The 15,120-nt window shown below is 45.8% G+C and overlaps 1 protein-coding gene across 1 annotated transcript; it reads right to left on the bottom strand.

Annotated features, from left to right (window-relative positions):
- Positions 1-1,246: 1,246 nt before the first annotated feature.
- TXNIP (thioredoxin interacting protein) lies at positions 1,247-7,478 on the bottom strand. The gene is made up of 8 exons (XM_081340326.1): positions 7,043-7,478; positions 5,788-5,860; positions 5,532-5,679; positions 5,085-5,187; positions 4,270-4,526; positions 3,875-4,031; positions 3,465-3,616; positions 1,247-2,809 (listed from the first exon to the last, which is right to left on the bottom strand). The coding sequence occupies exons 1-8, from the start codon at positions 7,290-7,292 to the stop codon at positions 2,771-2,773; spliced, it is 1,179 nt and encodes a 392-aa protein (XP_081196452.1). The 5' UTR covers positions 7,293-7,478; the 3' UTR covers positions 1,247-2,770.
- Positions 7,479-15,120: the final 7,642 nt, after the last annotated feature.

Genomic DNA, 15,120 nt, shown 5'->3' with positions numbered 1-15,120 from the left:
AGGAAATTCCAGCTGACTCTTGAAAAAGCACCTTTATGACAATCATGACCCAGATGACTGGGAATCTCCATAGTGAGTGTTTCTCTTTTTAAGAGGTGCACAGAGCTGGATTCTGCCTTTGGGAGCCCCCGCAAGCCTTGGGCCTGCTTCTCAACCCCACTGGGTCCCCTCAGGTTTCCCACCCAGCAGCAAGATGGGGGTGGCCTCTATGTCCCTGTGGTCAGTTGTAACGGTGTATGGCCGTGGGGCTCCTGCAGCAGTCGAAACTTTGAAAACAGTTCATAAATAGCTTTTTGGGGGGGGTATGTGTGTGTGTGTGTGTGTGTGTGTGTGAAACTGGGTGATAAGGACCCTTGGGGGGGGGGGGTTGCCATAATTTGAAAGGTCACTAAGTGACGGATTCTACCGTAAGTCAACACCCTGGTGCTGGAGAATGAGTATCCTCACAAGTGGAAGATAGACCTGCCCCCCCAAAAAAGAAGTTAAAATCTCACTTTTTAAATGTATATTGGATTCTATGCATTGGTCTTTCAAGAAATGTTTTCTTCCAAAATTTTCCTGGAGCCAGGAAAAACAGAGCAACAATAATAAAGAGTTGGAAAGGGACCTGAGAGGTCTTCTAGTCCAACCCCTTGCTCCAGTAGGAGACTCTGTACCAATCCCCAAGGAATGGCTGTCCGGTCTCGTTTTGAAAACCTCCACTGAGAACTTCTGGCAGCAAGGCTGGGGTGAGGTGAAAATGTAAAACCTCCCCACAATTTAAGTCCAAAAAAGGCTTGAGTTTGGAAGGGGGGGGGAAATCTTAAGTCTAAATTTAAACCTGGGTGTTTGGTGCTACTGCTGAGGTTAGCTGTGTTACCTTTTGGGTGTGGTTACTCTGCCTAGGGAATACTCTGGGTTACACCAGGTAGCTACTCTCTACTTTCAGTCAGAGCTGAAGAAGCTTCTCGGATGGGAAACGAAATGTCTTCAAAGCAAAACAAGGCAGTCCAGTTGCCTCTTGAAAAAGCACCTTTGAGACTCACTTAACGTCCTCGGTCCGGAAGAGTAGGGGTTGGGGTTGTTAAGTGAGGCCATCCCATAGGCCCTATTTGGACTGCAACGGGCAGGCCCCGTTATGGACATCACCTGAGGACTGCCTGTAAACTAAGTACTTACAGGAATTTGTGCTTGCACATGTAAACATTTTTTTTGAGGATGACACCAATCTTGCTGCAGCCCCAGTCAGAACCAACCAAAGGAGGCATTTTAATGTTTTGATAATTTATTTAGGAAAAAGGTTTATACCCCTTTAGTTCAACAGTACAAAATATAATTAAGTTGCAAATACAAAACAAGCAGAACAGTGAAACAAAAACACAAGTTAAGAAAAAAAAATCAGTACACCCATTTGCGACACACAAAGGTATTTTGTGGCAACAAAATCTGGGATGAATTAACACTTCGGCTATGCAGTGCAGAGTCATTTCAAGTGCATTTTTTCTGACGTGGCGGGGAGCAAAAACACAAGTGTGTACAAGTTGGACGGACACAGGATGGCTTAACTAACCACAAATAGATGCTTCTCCGTATGTATGGCTTCTTGAAATATTAAAGCTCTCGTTACGGATACAATCATTTTAAAATGCAGATGCTTTGGCATCATTTGGCAAAAAACATTTTTTGATCTTCTGAGGGGCCCTGGGAGATTCAAGGGGGAGGGGGCCTGAAACGCCCCCCCAACCCCATCTGCGACCTCTGCCTCAAACCCTCCAACCCATCTACCCCACTGAATGCCTATCGAAAATCTTAGGCAAAACAGCAATTTCTATTTTACAAAAAAACAACACAAAACAGGTGGTTTGCTTAACGGATTTAGACAAAAGGGAGGAAAAAATACAGGATTTAAGTGCTATTTTTAAAAAAACCAGTAACAAACTTGAGGACCCAAGTTGCTATCTTGCATTGTTCAGTTTTACAGGAACAGAAAACCTTTTTTTGCTTATTTAGGCTCTTTGGCCTATGGATGCTGCAAGTTTTATTGCGATACAATATTTTCCCACTTCTCTCTTTTGCTTCTTCTCGCCTCTCTCCTTCTCCTCCAGGCTGGTGAGGGGAAAGCCCCCCCCCTCCTCACCACCTCTGCTAACCTCAGATCCCTTTTTTCCTATACACCCTTCCTCTCCGTGTTCCTGCCAAGGCTGCCACGATTAAGAAAGATGGTGGGGTTTAAAGAGTGAAAACCACCACCCAAATACCAGCAGCTACAAAAAAAAATCTCCCCTTCCCCGATTTGGGTGCAGAAGCCCTTTTTGTTCTTTTAACGACAGAATGTCACACCTACAAAAGAGCAGAGGTATGCATTTTTGTCTCTCAGTAGCAGTGAAGTCCTACCAAGCCTTAAATTTTTTTCCCCTTTTCCTTGTCAAGGAGGGAAAAATGGGGACAGGATTTTTTTTTCTCCTCTTCCAAAAACCTGCCTCTTCCCTACAATCACATTTAACACCGGTCAGTTCGCAGGGGGCACGCTCTGCCTAAGTAAGGGCTTTGGAGGAAGGTCCCCCCAAACCCATACGTGCCCCCCGTTTGCGTCATCTGGAACACGTGTACTAAGGCACACTAGGAAGCCGCGTTTCGCTCCTTGCTGACCGTTTCCCAAGAGGTCATTTGACACCTGGTGGTTCTGTGTCCCTTTTCTGCTACGTGCAGAATTGCTACGGAAGGCAACGTTTAAAAGTCCAGAAAAAGCCGGATTTAAAAAAAAAATCACAGCTGGACTTCTCTGCAGTGCTCACTGGATGCTGTTGTTGTTGACAGCACAAGGATCAACCTGAAAGAGAGGTAAAAAGGGAGACGTGTAAAACGGAGGCAAAATGTGCTTCTTTGTGCAAATAAAAAAACAAAAAACAAAAAACTGGACGTCTTTAAGAAGAGGCTGGACAGCCATGTCTGGAATGATATAGGCTCTCCTGCTTGAGCTGGACTAGATGACCTCCAAGGTCTCTTCTAGTCCCATTCTGATTGAACTCAGCGGGAAATCATAGCTTTATCTTTATCTTTATCAGACTTCGGTTCACAAGGTTTTTAAAATAACAATACAACAATTACAAAAATTAAGAACAGTTAAAATGATTACATTTAGACCTTGAATAAATATAAAACCCCAATTAAAATCCAATTAAAACCCCAATTAATACTCTCAGTCCCGGCCAGAAAGCTGAAATTAAGGTTAACACACACACACACACACAAGTTAATCTAAGTCTCATTCTCAATGATGGGGGAAGCATGTTCCATAAGGTGATTGGCAGTGGCACAATCCAATCCCAGATTCAGCCTGGTTGGGCAGCAGCACTTATGGGCCTAGACCCGCCCCCCCACCCCCACCCCCAAGGCCAAGACAACCTGGAACAGACCCCCGCTTATACAAGACCTAACTTGCTCTACAAAACTGACTTGTGCAGTAGCCTTAAGAGAAGCCTCACCTCTGTGTAGGTCGGTGGCGGCATAAATTTGAACTCGGGAGCGTACATGAAGATGGGACTGTCAAATGAATTGTCCAGATCATCCAGGAGGGGAGTGGTCGGGCTTTCGATCCGATGGTCTTCAGGAATGATGTCCAGGTAGCATGGAGGTGCTAGAAGAAGAGAGAGAGAGAGAGAGAGACCAGGTCAGTTCTGGGGGGGTGGGGGTCAAGAGGCAGCTGCAGACATTGCAGAGTCTATCCAGGAAGGCATCTTAAAGTACAAAGCCAGTGAGAAGGCTTGTATTGGTAGGTAGAGGTCCTTCAGAAGACCTCCCCCCAAAAGACAACCACCTCCACAGAGGGATAGGTGTGTAGGCTCTTCCTCCTCTGGATCTTGAAGGGTTGACTTAAGACATTCAGATTGCTCACCTTCTGGAGCATCAGGCATGTTGAGGTCCACCCAACTCATCTCGGAGCTGGTCTGGCTAGCCATGCTGGAATTGCGACTGCCGAAGCTGGACTTGTTGCCGATGACCAGCGGCAACTCAAGAATGATCTTCTTAGAGCCGGGGACGCTGACGTAGATCTGGGGAAGAGCAGAGACGGTGAGGCGTTGGGTGAAAGCGACACCTGGTTAAAGAGGTTCCTTTCCCACGTGCAGTCAACCAGGATCACTCAAGACAAGGGGGAACTTCCTTGAAAAGTGGCTTAGGCTGGGGGACCTGACAGGTTCTGGGGCTATTCCTTTGGCTAAGCCAGTGCCAGTTGAAACGGGACCCAGAAGCTCTTGTAGAAGTGGGGCCCTTGTCTCCAAGGTTGCTCACCTGGAGGAAATACTCTACGCGCAGGATGTTGCAGCCCAGAATGGATGGCTTGATCTTCCTGACCCGGAGCGTCTTTCCCCGCCACGACTCGGACATGCCGGAGGTGATGTGGTTGCCTCGGACGCAGGAGAGCTTCTGGGAGAAGACCTTGGTCTGCCCGTTGGCCAGGTAGGTGTGCTTGGCCATGATGGCCGCCTTGGGCACCACAATCCGAGAGCAGGTGTTCTCAAAGTCCGCGTTGATGCAGATGTCATCCCCTGGAAGAAGGCAGAGGAGGGAGAGGTCAGACCCTGGAGAACACTCAACAGCCCTTCTTGTCCAGAGGAGACCCTGCGTTCTGGTCACCCATGAACCCCTCAAATTATTTCCATATTCTTATTCAGGGTTGCCAGTGAGATTTGCTAAAAAAAAAAACACCCTCAAGATTTCACATTCAAATTCTACGCAAAAACCTACATCAGCTTTAAATTACGTTTTTATCTATTTAGTCAGGGTTTTGCACTCAAATCAACACAGATTCTGCAAAAAACAAAACAACCCCAGGTAATAAGAAAAAAATCCAATTTTTACTTAGGGTTTGACACTTAACTGAGCCTTAAACTTATTTTTTACCTATATAACGTATGCAACATAACGTCATGCATGGAAAAGCTTAAGATTTTGAAATTAAAAAGCCCTAGAGATCAAAAACCAAGATCTGGGGTTGCTGGCAACTCTGTTTTTATCTGCTCCACCAAGCAATGGCTGAGCTAAACTCTGACTTTACAAACAGGTGGAGGTAAATGCAGGAAAATTGCCAAGCTCCAGAATCTCACCATCACAGAAGCCTTTGCGGTCGATCCTTGCACTAACCGACACGTGCCCGTCTGGGATGAACATACAGGAAACTTTCTTCTCCTTTTTGGCAGAGACAGGAGACTGCAGAGGAACACACAACAAAGTGAGTGACTTGACAACAAGCATCTCACCCGCTCCCAACTGATTTTTTTTTGGGGGGGGGGGGAATTCTTCCTTAGCTAAAAACTTCCTTCAGCCATGCAGCTATAAGCCAAGAAATGTTTTGAGTGCCTCGCACACAAGACTATTAAAGTCACCGCAAGGGCCAACAAACCTCACCAAAAGTTTTAAAGAGAAGGCTTTGGAGAAAGACAAGAAAAACAACCAGACATTTAAAGTCGTAATTCTAACTTCTTAATTTTAACCCTGCGTGATTGATGGACAGCAGAGAAGAAAGACCTAAGTAAATGAACCGGGGTAATTACCATCAGATCTGGGGTGCTGACGTCGATTTGATCCATGACTTCGAAGCGTTTCTTTACCTCTTGAGTTGGGAAAGACGGGCGATCCAAGAACGCTTTCACCCAGTAATCCACGCAGCCGTACTTCCCCTTAAAGGTGGTCCCAAGGGGTCTGAAAGAAACCCAAGCAACTTAGACAAAGGGGAACAGGGCAGATCCACGGCAGATGTTTAGGATTTTTTTTTACACCGATTTAATAATGTCTTTGATCTCTACCTACCCTTGGGGCAGTTCAAATTCAAACTTGTATTGGTATGTGTTTCCCGGCCTGAGTAAGACAGAACCATCTTTATCTAGAAAAATACAAGAAAGAAAGAATTCAGATTTCTTTATGGATTCTTTTTCAAGCTGAAAAATCAACATTCAGAGCGGCGGCAACCTATCAAAGGGTTTGCAGAACTTCCCCCTTTTAAAATAAGAAATTGCAACGGGTGTTCATTTCACTTCTTTTAAAAACTCAAAAAGTCACAGAAGCCCAAAGTCTTTACTTCTCTGTCCAGCTTTCATCCCCAGCCAAGTTTTGACAGCTAAAGCCTCTCTAAAGGGAACACCTGCGCGGCTGGGGCATTTGCTTCCGATTTAATGCTGTTAAAATTGCCTCCCGCCAGGGACATTCTGTACTACGCAGGATGTCTTTCCTTGGAAAACAGCCAACTTGGGCAAATTTTAAAAACTCCAGGATGCCTCATTCTTCCTTCCCTCAGAATTAACAAGAGTTGGAAGGGATCTTAAGTGGTCTTCTAACAAGACTCAAGCAAGAAACCCCTGTATCATTTCGAACAAATCTCTTCTTAAAAAGGCATTTTAAAGATCCTTTTAAGGATTGCTTTTTGCTCGGTAACCTCTTCTTGATGCTTCCAATTTATCAAACTTATCTAAACCTTCCTTCGCATGGAAGAAGGCAGAACCCGAGTCACTTGGCCAGAGTTGGGTGGCTATTGTAACTGAACATACCAATTAAATATATTTAAAGGCACTCTCTGGGGTGCCTTAAATGGAATTTATTTAGGAAGTGGGACTTTTGGAAGCCTTGATCTTTAAAGATGCAAGCTTTAAAATTTAATTTTAAAATTTTAAGATTCTTAAAAAAAAAAGAGATTTCCAGCAGGGAAGAGAGGGCTATTTCTAACCCCGTTCCATCCACTTGTTCCACCCCAGAAGAGGGTCGCTCAACCTCAGCTACTCTTGAGAGGGTGGACTACAAATCCCACCACCGGCTGGGGAATTTGGGGAGTTGTAGTTCACCCCTCTCAAGAAAGAGTGGCTGAGGTTGATCCAGAGGATGCCCCACTTCTCCCAATAATGCCAAGTGTGGAAAGCCAATGCTGGGCCACCCATGGGGGGTGGGGGTGGGTCTCCCCCTCCCAGACGCATGGGACCTTGGATCCCCCCTCCCAGACGCATGGGACCTGGAGTCCCCCCTCCCAGACGCATGGGACCTGGAGTCCCCCCTCCGCAAGCCTCCAGCTGCTCACCGGCCGGCTGCTCCTCCATCCGGAGCACCGATTCGTGGCGCAGGTACTCCATCTCCTGCTTGCACTGCTGGGGGCCCCGGATCCAGAGCACGCGGGCCACCCCGCAGGCCAGGAAGCGCACGGCCGACACCCGCGTGACCTCGGCCACCTCCACCTCCACGCGGCCGGCCACCTTCTCGCCGCTGGAGTAGACCCGCCCGTCCTCCTCGAAGTCCACCCGCAACGCCTTGATCCGCTTGAAGACCACCATGGCTGGGTGGAAATGGCAAAGACGCCGAGAGATGGCAAAAAGCGAGACGCCTCTCCGCGATCCCGAGGCTCTTCTTTTCAAGTAACGAGCGAGGCGGGACGCGGCTTCCGTCACTTATTCGGGACGCGACGCGGCGAGAAACCTCCGTCCTGTTCAGCTGCCTCTCGGCTCTGGCCGGCTGCGTGACGCAGGCGGCGCTTTTATACCCGGCTCCCGCCCTCCTCCCCCCGCCCCTCCGTTGTTGATCTCAGCGCGCGCGCCACGCGGCCGCCTCGTGGGCCCGCGTGCCGCGCTCGTGCACAGCGCTCCCATTGGCTTCCTCGCCGTGTTTACCCTCCCGGCAGCCAATCGGCAGCCAGCCGGCGGCGCGTGGACACGGTGTGGGGAAAGCCCTGCCGGCTGGTGCAGAGCAGCGAGGCGACGGGAAAGACCCCAGCGCTGAGTGACGGCCCAAGCGGCCAATCCCAATCCGACAAAAGAAAAAAAAAACCCGCGTTCTTCGCCAATCAGGCGCGGCGTCCCGGGTGGGGCTGTTCTAATTGCAGAAACTTCTGCTTGTTTGTTGTTTTTTTTCTCTCTCTCTCTCCTTGCTTGGAAGTTTCAATTTCAAACGCAACTTGGTTAGTTTTGTAGCTATTTTTCCCCCATCCTATCGGTAATAACAGGTCAGCATATTTGATAAAAGAGACTCTAAGGTTCGCTGGGGAACATCCATCCACGCCGCAATTTCTGGATTGAGGTTAAGGATGGGCAGTAATTTTGAGCAAAATAAATGGCATATATTTGGTATTTTCTTAGCATGCTTTGACTTGTTTTTTGTTTTTGCAATCTCCCTGGTTCTAAAAAGATCCTAAAGGAAGTGCCTGGAGTTTTGCCAACCGCTTTCCAAATGTGGGACGTGGGTGAGCGATAAAAAAACAAATATTAAAACTTAGGACTGAAAGTGGCTTCCCAAAATTTGGTGAAATAGAATAAAATTGGAGGTTATTTTTACATCATATAAAGTCATATTTACTTGTCTTTGTCTACAGCCTTTATAACAGATCCAAACCTGTCCAAGCGTTTATGGAGCAAAGAATCCTGTGACATCTTTTTTTAAAAAAAAATATACATTTAAAAATAATAATAATAAACCATGAAAGATAAAAGACAAAATAAAACAGTGAAGTCCAGTTAGTAAAATACAAGTAAGTAAACATGAGGTCCTCTTGAAAACTAGCCAGTGTTCCTAGATCAGAGCTTGCTGGAGAGAATTTTTATTTTAAATAAGGGCAAAATGTGACTTGAAAGTGCAGCATAGCAATGGGAAATGCTATGAAATACATTGAAAAGTTGATATATTCTAGATTGCTTCCCTTAAGTTCTATTCTCTACTTTTACTGGTGATTGGAAGCCTATTGAGGACTTTTTTAAACATAAAAATTAAAAGAGGGAATTTGTGATTTATGGCTTTCACATCCAAACAGGATAAATTATAGAAATAGAATATAGAAATAAATAAATAAATAAATATAGACATAAATATAGAAAACTGCTTCTTTGTATCTTTTTCTTCAGCATTTCTTTCTTTCTTTTTCTCTCCCTCCCTCCCTCCTTTCTTTCTGTTTCTCTTCCTTTCTGTGAATGTTCATCTAGTTTTGACGACCATAAAATTATGAAATTATTATGCATAAAAATTGTTCTCATCAGCTCACCAACCTAGGACACCAAAAGGAAACACAACCTCAGCTGAGAACACTGTTTGCATTTTTGAAATGGGGGCTGTACAGATAACAGGAAGCTTCTGAGATACAGAGAAAATTTACTTTTTCCTGCCTGTTTCTCCTCCTTCGTTTATGTCTTTGTTTCACTTCCCTGAAAATTAAGTTTTTTTCCACTCTGTTGAAATGTCATTTAGGGTAGGGGTCTGCACGGCTGGCTGGGAGATTCTGGGAGTTGAAGACCACAAGTCTTAAAGCAGCCAAGTTTGGACATCCCTGCTTGGGGGGGGGTGTGAGTTTATTTCTCTCCCCCACATTTCATCTGGAACGGCGTTAAACTGATTTTAGGCTTAAACTGACTGCCACCACCACCCTGCCTCTTTTTTTTTTCTTCTCTTAAGCAAGTAATGCATTCTGCAAATATCTGAGAAGACAGCAGGGCTGGTAGCCAAGCCAGGCTCTGAATCCGAAACAGATTCCAGACATAGCAGCCTCCTCAGAGATTTGTGGCCAGAGGACATTTAGCCTTTGGCACCCTGAACTCAATGCAGTCACCAATCCTTCCGAATAGAATAGAACAGAATAGAGAATAGAATCGAATCGAATCGAATAGAATAGAATAGAATAGAACAGAATAGAGAATAGAACAGAATAGAGAACAGAATAGAACAGAACAGAATATAGAACAGAATAGAGAATACAATAGAATAGAATAGAACATAGAACAGAACAGAATAATAGAATAAAATAGAATATAATAGAATAATAGAATAGAACAGAACAGAATAGAGCAGAATATAGAAGAGAAGAGAATATAGAATAGAACAGAACAGAATACAGAATAGAACAGAACATAGAACAGAACAGAATAGAATAGAATAATAGAATAGAACAGCAGAATAGAGCAGAATATAGAATAGAACAGAACAGAATAGAATAGAACAGAAGAGAATACAGAACAGAACAGAACAGAACAGAATAGAATAGAATAGAATAGAATAGAATAGAATAGAATAGAATAGAATAGAATAGAATAGAATAGAATAGAATAGAATAGAATAGAAGGGATTTTGTAGGTCATCTAGTACAACCACCTGCCCAAGCAGGAGTCCCTATATCATATCAGTCAAATGGTTGTCCAATCTCTTAAAAACTTCCAGTGTTGGAACATCCACAACTTCTGAAGGCAACTTCTGTTCCACTGGTTGATTGTTCTCACTGTCAGAAAAAATCTTCTTATTTCTAGGTTGAATCTCACCTTGATCACCTTCCACTCATTATTCCTTGTCTGGCCTTCAGGTGTTTTGGAGACTAGGTGGACCCCCTCCCCTCTTCTTTGTGGCAGCCCCTGAGATATTGGATCGCTGCTATCGTGTCTCCCCTGGTCCTGCTCTTCAGTAGACCTGGAGGACTTCTGAACGGGGATGCTTAGATACCCAGAGTGGAGAGTAAGATGGCATCTTTGAGAGAATTTATGACCATTTTTCACACTTACGACCGTTGCAGCATCCCCAGGGTCACGTGATCAAAATCCAGGCACTTGGAAACTGACTCATATTTATGACGGGCACAGTGTCCCAGAGTCACGTGATCCCCTTTTGCGACCTTCTGAGAAGCCAAGTCAGTGGAGAAGCCAGTTTCACTTAACAACCATGTTACTACCTTAACAGCTGCAGTGATTCACTTAACAGCGCTGTGTCGGTTTCTAATTTTTTAAAATGGACAGGTGGTCCTTGAGTTACCACCATGCGCTTAGTGATGTCCAAAGTTACAAGGGCCCTGAAAAAAGTGACTTGGAACCGATCCTCACACTTATGACCAGTTCTCACACTTATGACCATTGCACATCCCCCCATAGTCATGTGATCAAAAAGCTTTGGATTTGGCAAGTATTTATCATGGATTCAGTGTCCTGGGGGAGGTCATATGATTGCCATTGGTGACCTTGCCAGCCAGGGAAGGCCCCTCCTGAAGGAGTCAATCCTGGGTAAAACTAAGATAATAATTCTTTCAGGTGAGGATCAGCAAGCAGAAACTTCTAAGCTTTTGGTATTGGATGAAAGTGGGTGTAATAATAGACTAGGAAGAAGAATTGGGCTTGGGGTGAGTGAGGGGTAGAAGAAAATACATAGGGTGGATGGATGCTTTCAAAGAAATGACAGGGATGACCATCCTTGGAAGAGCTACGAGTTTAGCTGGCATTTGTCCCTGCAGTTAGAAAGTCGCTCTCTGAATGAGACGAGTGGTCTCGAAATTTAATGTATAAATTATTGGCCCAAAATCACGCAGACAGCTTTCAGACCTAAGGCGGGACTAGAACTCACCGTCTCCTAGTGATTAGCCCAAAGTCACCCAGCCAGCTTGCGTACCTGAAGCAGGACTAGAATTCACTGTCTCCTGGTGATTGGCCCAAAGTCACCCAGCCAGCTTGCGTACCTGAAGCAGGACTAGAACTCACCGTCTCCTGGTGATTGGCCCAAAGTCACCCAGCCAGCTTGCGTACCTGAAGCAGGACTAGAACTCACCGTCTCCTGGTGATTGGCCCAAAGTCACCCAGCCAGCTTTTGTGCCTAACACAAGACACCACAATAGCAATCTGGCTCTCTTAAGAAGTAAATACCTGCAATCAAGCCTTTTTCCCCTTCATTCACACATCATACCATACTAACCATGGTTTTCTTAGCCATAGTTTACCAGGGGAAAAATCATAATTTGTTGTATTTACATGTTGCATCTCTATGGTTTGCAAAACCTGAAGCTAAGGGGGAATTTCCTGACAGTGAGAACAATGAATCAGGGGAACGGCTTCGCCTTCAGAAGTTGTGGGTGTTCCACATCACTGGAGGTTTTCAAGACAAGATTGATCTGGGATGGTATAAGGACTCCTGCCTTGGGTAGGGGGTTGGACTAGAAGACCTCCAAGGTCCCTTCCAGCTAAGGATTCTATGAGGCAGAATAGCTGAGTTGACCGATCACCCCTTAGACATTCATGGGGGTGGCAAAGCTAAGTGAGAAGACACACATCACTCCAGCATGACGCAGAAGCTGGGACTTCACAGCTACACCACACCAGTCAGAGGAGCGATGTTTGTGTCATAACATTGTCTTGATGTGACACGGCACCTTCAAATGCCTGTGCAGCTTCTAAGCCAGAACCAAACAAACTGACCACATTAGGGCTTCACCAAACGTATTTTTCCCAACTCATATGTTGGCTAGTTAGACTTAGAGCCTCTTTTTCAAGCTTACTCAAAGAATGTCACAGAAAATCTCCCTTTTTAACCTCATGTATGGGGGGTAGGGACGCGGTGGCTCAATGGCTTAGGTTGCTGAGCTTGTCGATCAGAAGGTCAGCAGTTTGGCGGGTCGAATCCCGAGTGCCGCGTAACAGAGTGAGCGCCTGTTACTCGTCCCAGCTTCTGCCAACCTAGCAGTTCGAAAGCACGTAAAAACGCAAGTAGCAAAATAGGGACCACTACGGTGGGAAGGTAACGGCGCTCCGTGCGCCTTTGGCGTCTAGTCATGCCGGCCACATGACCACGGAGACGTCCTCGGACAAGCGCTGGCTCTTCGGCTTTTAAACAGAGACGAGCACCGGCCCCTAGAGTCGGAAACGACTAGCACGCATGTGTGGGGGAACCTTTACCTTTTACTATGGGGGGTAACAAATCTTCAGCCTGGACTAGCACCTCTTGTTAATATACAATCACAGAGTCCTCAACGTACGACCACAACTGAGTCCAAAAGGGTTGCTAAGTGCGTTTTGTTCCATTTTACAACTATTCTTGCCACAGTTGTTTAAGGGAGTCACTGCGGTTGTTAAGTGAGTAACAACATTGTTAAGTGAAATCTGGCTTCCCCCACTGACTTGGCTGGTCAGAAGGTCGCAAAAGGGGATCACATGATTCCTCGGGACACTGCGACTGTCATAAACACAAGCCAGTTGCCGAGCGTCTGAATTCTGATCACGTGATCCTGGGGACACTGCAAAGGTCGTAAGTGTGGAAAAACGATCATGAGTCACTTTTTTCACCGCCATTGTAACTTTGACAGGTCACTAAATGAACTGTTGTAAATTGAGGACTACTTCTACTCCAGTTCTGGCTGTGGCAACTTGGTTCTAATTTCACTTTCAAGGCATGGCAGGATGTAAAACCAGGGCTGTCCAATCTTAGCAACTTGAAGACCTGTGGACTTCAACTCCCAGAATTCCCCAGCCAGCATAGCTGGGATTGAAGTCCACAAGTCTTCAAGTTGCCAAGGTTGGACATATCTGAAGTGAAGGCCAAAAAAAAAAAAGCTCTTTCCCCTGTATTAACAAACAATTTTCTGACCTGGGTCAGAGGAATCAGCTAAGAAGGAGGCCTCCATTATTGTTTTCAAACCCAACCTTGGATACTTTAAGTTGAGTAGACTTCAACTCCCAGAATTCCCTTCGTTGGCTGAGGAATTCTGGGGGTCAAACTCCAACCATTTGGAAGTTGACAAGGTCGAAAAACAATAATATAGGCATTTAAATCGTTGATATGGCCACTTATCTCACAAAAGTGACTCTGAGGGTCTCCAGAGTTGTACATCTAGAGTCCTTCTTAATTGTGAAGGCAGACATTTTTGGTTTCAGTTTCACTTTTGCATTTTAGCAAACCCTTTTTGCATGACCAGTCTTTCATTTGAGCACAGGTCTACTTGCCGAAGTTCAGCTTTTCTGTTTCTCGGCCTTGGCCCCTTTATGGGAGCCATTCAACTCCCAGAATTCCCCCTGCTCCCAGAATTCTCAGCCAACTGAGGGAATTCTGGGGATTGAAGACCATAGTCAGTGCCGCAATAAAACGGAGCAAATCCACTCTCTGCCCGCAAACTCACAATCTGTTCTCTGTGCCCACAGACACACACACACACAACCCGTCCCACAGAATAAATGATGTTTTTTCCTTAAATCCTATAGCTGCTGAGGCGTAGGATGACACTAAGCAAATATCTTTAATATCTGAAGGAGAAATATTTTCTGTGGGATAGGAGCATAGTTTTATGGATAAATACCACCTCCTAGTGGTGATTGTTAGTACTTCACCCTGGCATTCTGAGGAACGCTAGAGAAAATTAATCTTGGCTCTTTTACAGATTTAGGCTTGATTCTTATGAGCTGGACTGCCCAATTTATTTATCTTTTTTTTTGGATTTCTATACCGCCCATTTCCCGAAGGACTCAGGGCGGTTTACAGGGCAATTAAAACAATACAATATACAAGGTTAAAATAGAATTAAATTAAATAGCCCCGAAAATTAAAAACTAAAAACCCAGACCCTCAGTCCAGGCCGGCAAGCTCAAATAGCCAGGTTTTTAGGTCCCGGCGAAACGAGCGAAGGTCGGGGGCCATCCGGAGTTCCACAGGCAGCTGATTCCAAAGGGCAGGTGCGCCCACCGAGAATGCCCTCCCCCTGGGGGCCGCCAGCCGGCACTCCCTGACCGGCGGCACCCTGAGGAGGCCCTCCCTGTGGGAGCGCACAGGACGATGGGAAGTTGATGCTGGCAGCAGGTGCTCCCAAAGATAATCTGGACCCAAGCCATTCAGGACTTTATAGGTCATCACCAGCACCTTGAATCTCACCCGGAGGGCAACCGGAAGCCAATGCAGCTCACGGAGCAGAGGTGTTACATGGGAGTATCGGGAAACCCCCATCACAACTTGCGCGGCCGCATTCTGCACCAGCTGGAGCCTCCGAGTGGTCTTCAAGGGCAGCCCCATGTAGAGAGCATTGCAGTAGTCTATCTGGGAGGTCACGAGCGCATGAGTGACTGTACGCAGGGCGTCTCGGTCCAGGTAGGGCCGCAACTGGCGCACCAGGCGAATCTGGGCAAAAGCCCCTCTGGCCACGGCTCCTATATGATCTTCCAAACTGAGCCGTGAGTCCAGGAGGACGCCCAAATTGCGGACCCTATCTACGGGGGGTAACACCTCACCCCCCCATAATTAATAATTTTTATTTATATCCTGCCTTTATTATTTTTAAAATAAGGCAGCTACCCCAGCCCACCAACAAGGCAGTTTTCACTGTATTTTTTTCCCCTGTTGGGCATCAGAAATAGATTTTTCTGACTTTCTTATTTTTAAATAGTAATATTTTTT

This window comes from Vipera berus (assembly GCF_964194415.1).
Source record: "Vipera berus genome assembly, chromosome: 16".
In the NCBI taxonomy this organism is placed as follows: Eukaryota; Metazoa; Chordata; class Lepidosauria; order Squamata; family Viperidae; genus Vipera; species Vipera berus.
The sequence above is the reverse complement of the archived record's forward strand: the minus strand, read 5'-3'. Positions and strand labels throughout refer to the sequence as shown.

Excerpts from the sequence above, each read along its gene's own strand:
- TXNIP (XM_081340326.1), bottom strand. The coding sequence starts at position 7,292 with ATGGTGGTCTTCAAGCGGATCAAGGCGTTGCGGGTGGACTTCGAGGAG. Across the intron at positions 5,861-7,042 it reads GATGGAGGAGCAGCCGGCCG|ATAAAGATGGTTCTGTCTTA; the intron begins GTGAGCAGCTGG and ends GTATTTTTCTAG. Across the intron at positions 3,617-3,874 it reads CATGCCTGATGCTCCAGAAG|CACCTCCATGCTACCTGGAC; the intron begins GTGAGCAATCTG and ends CTCTTCTTCTAG.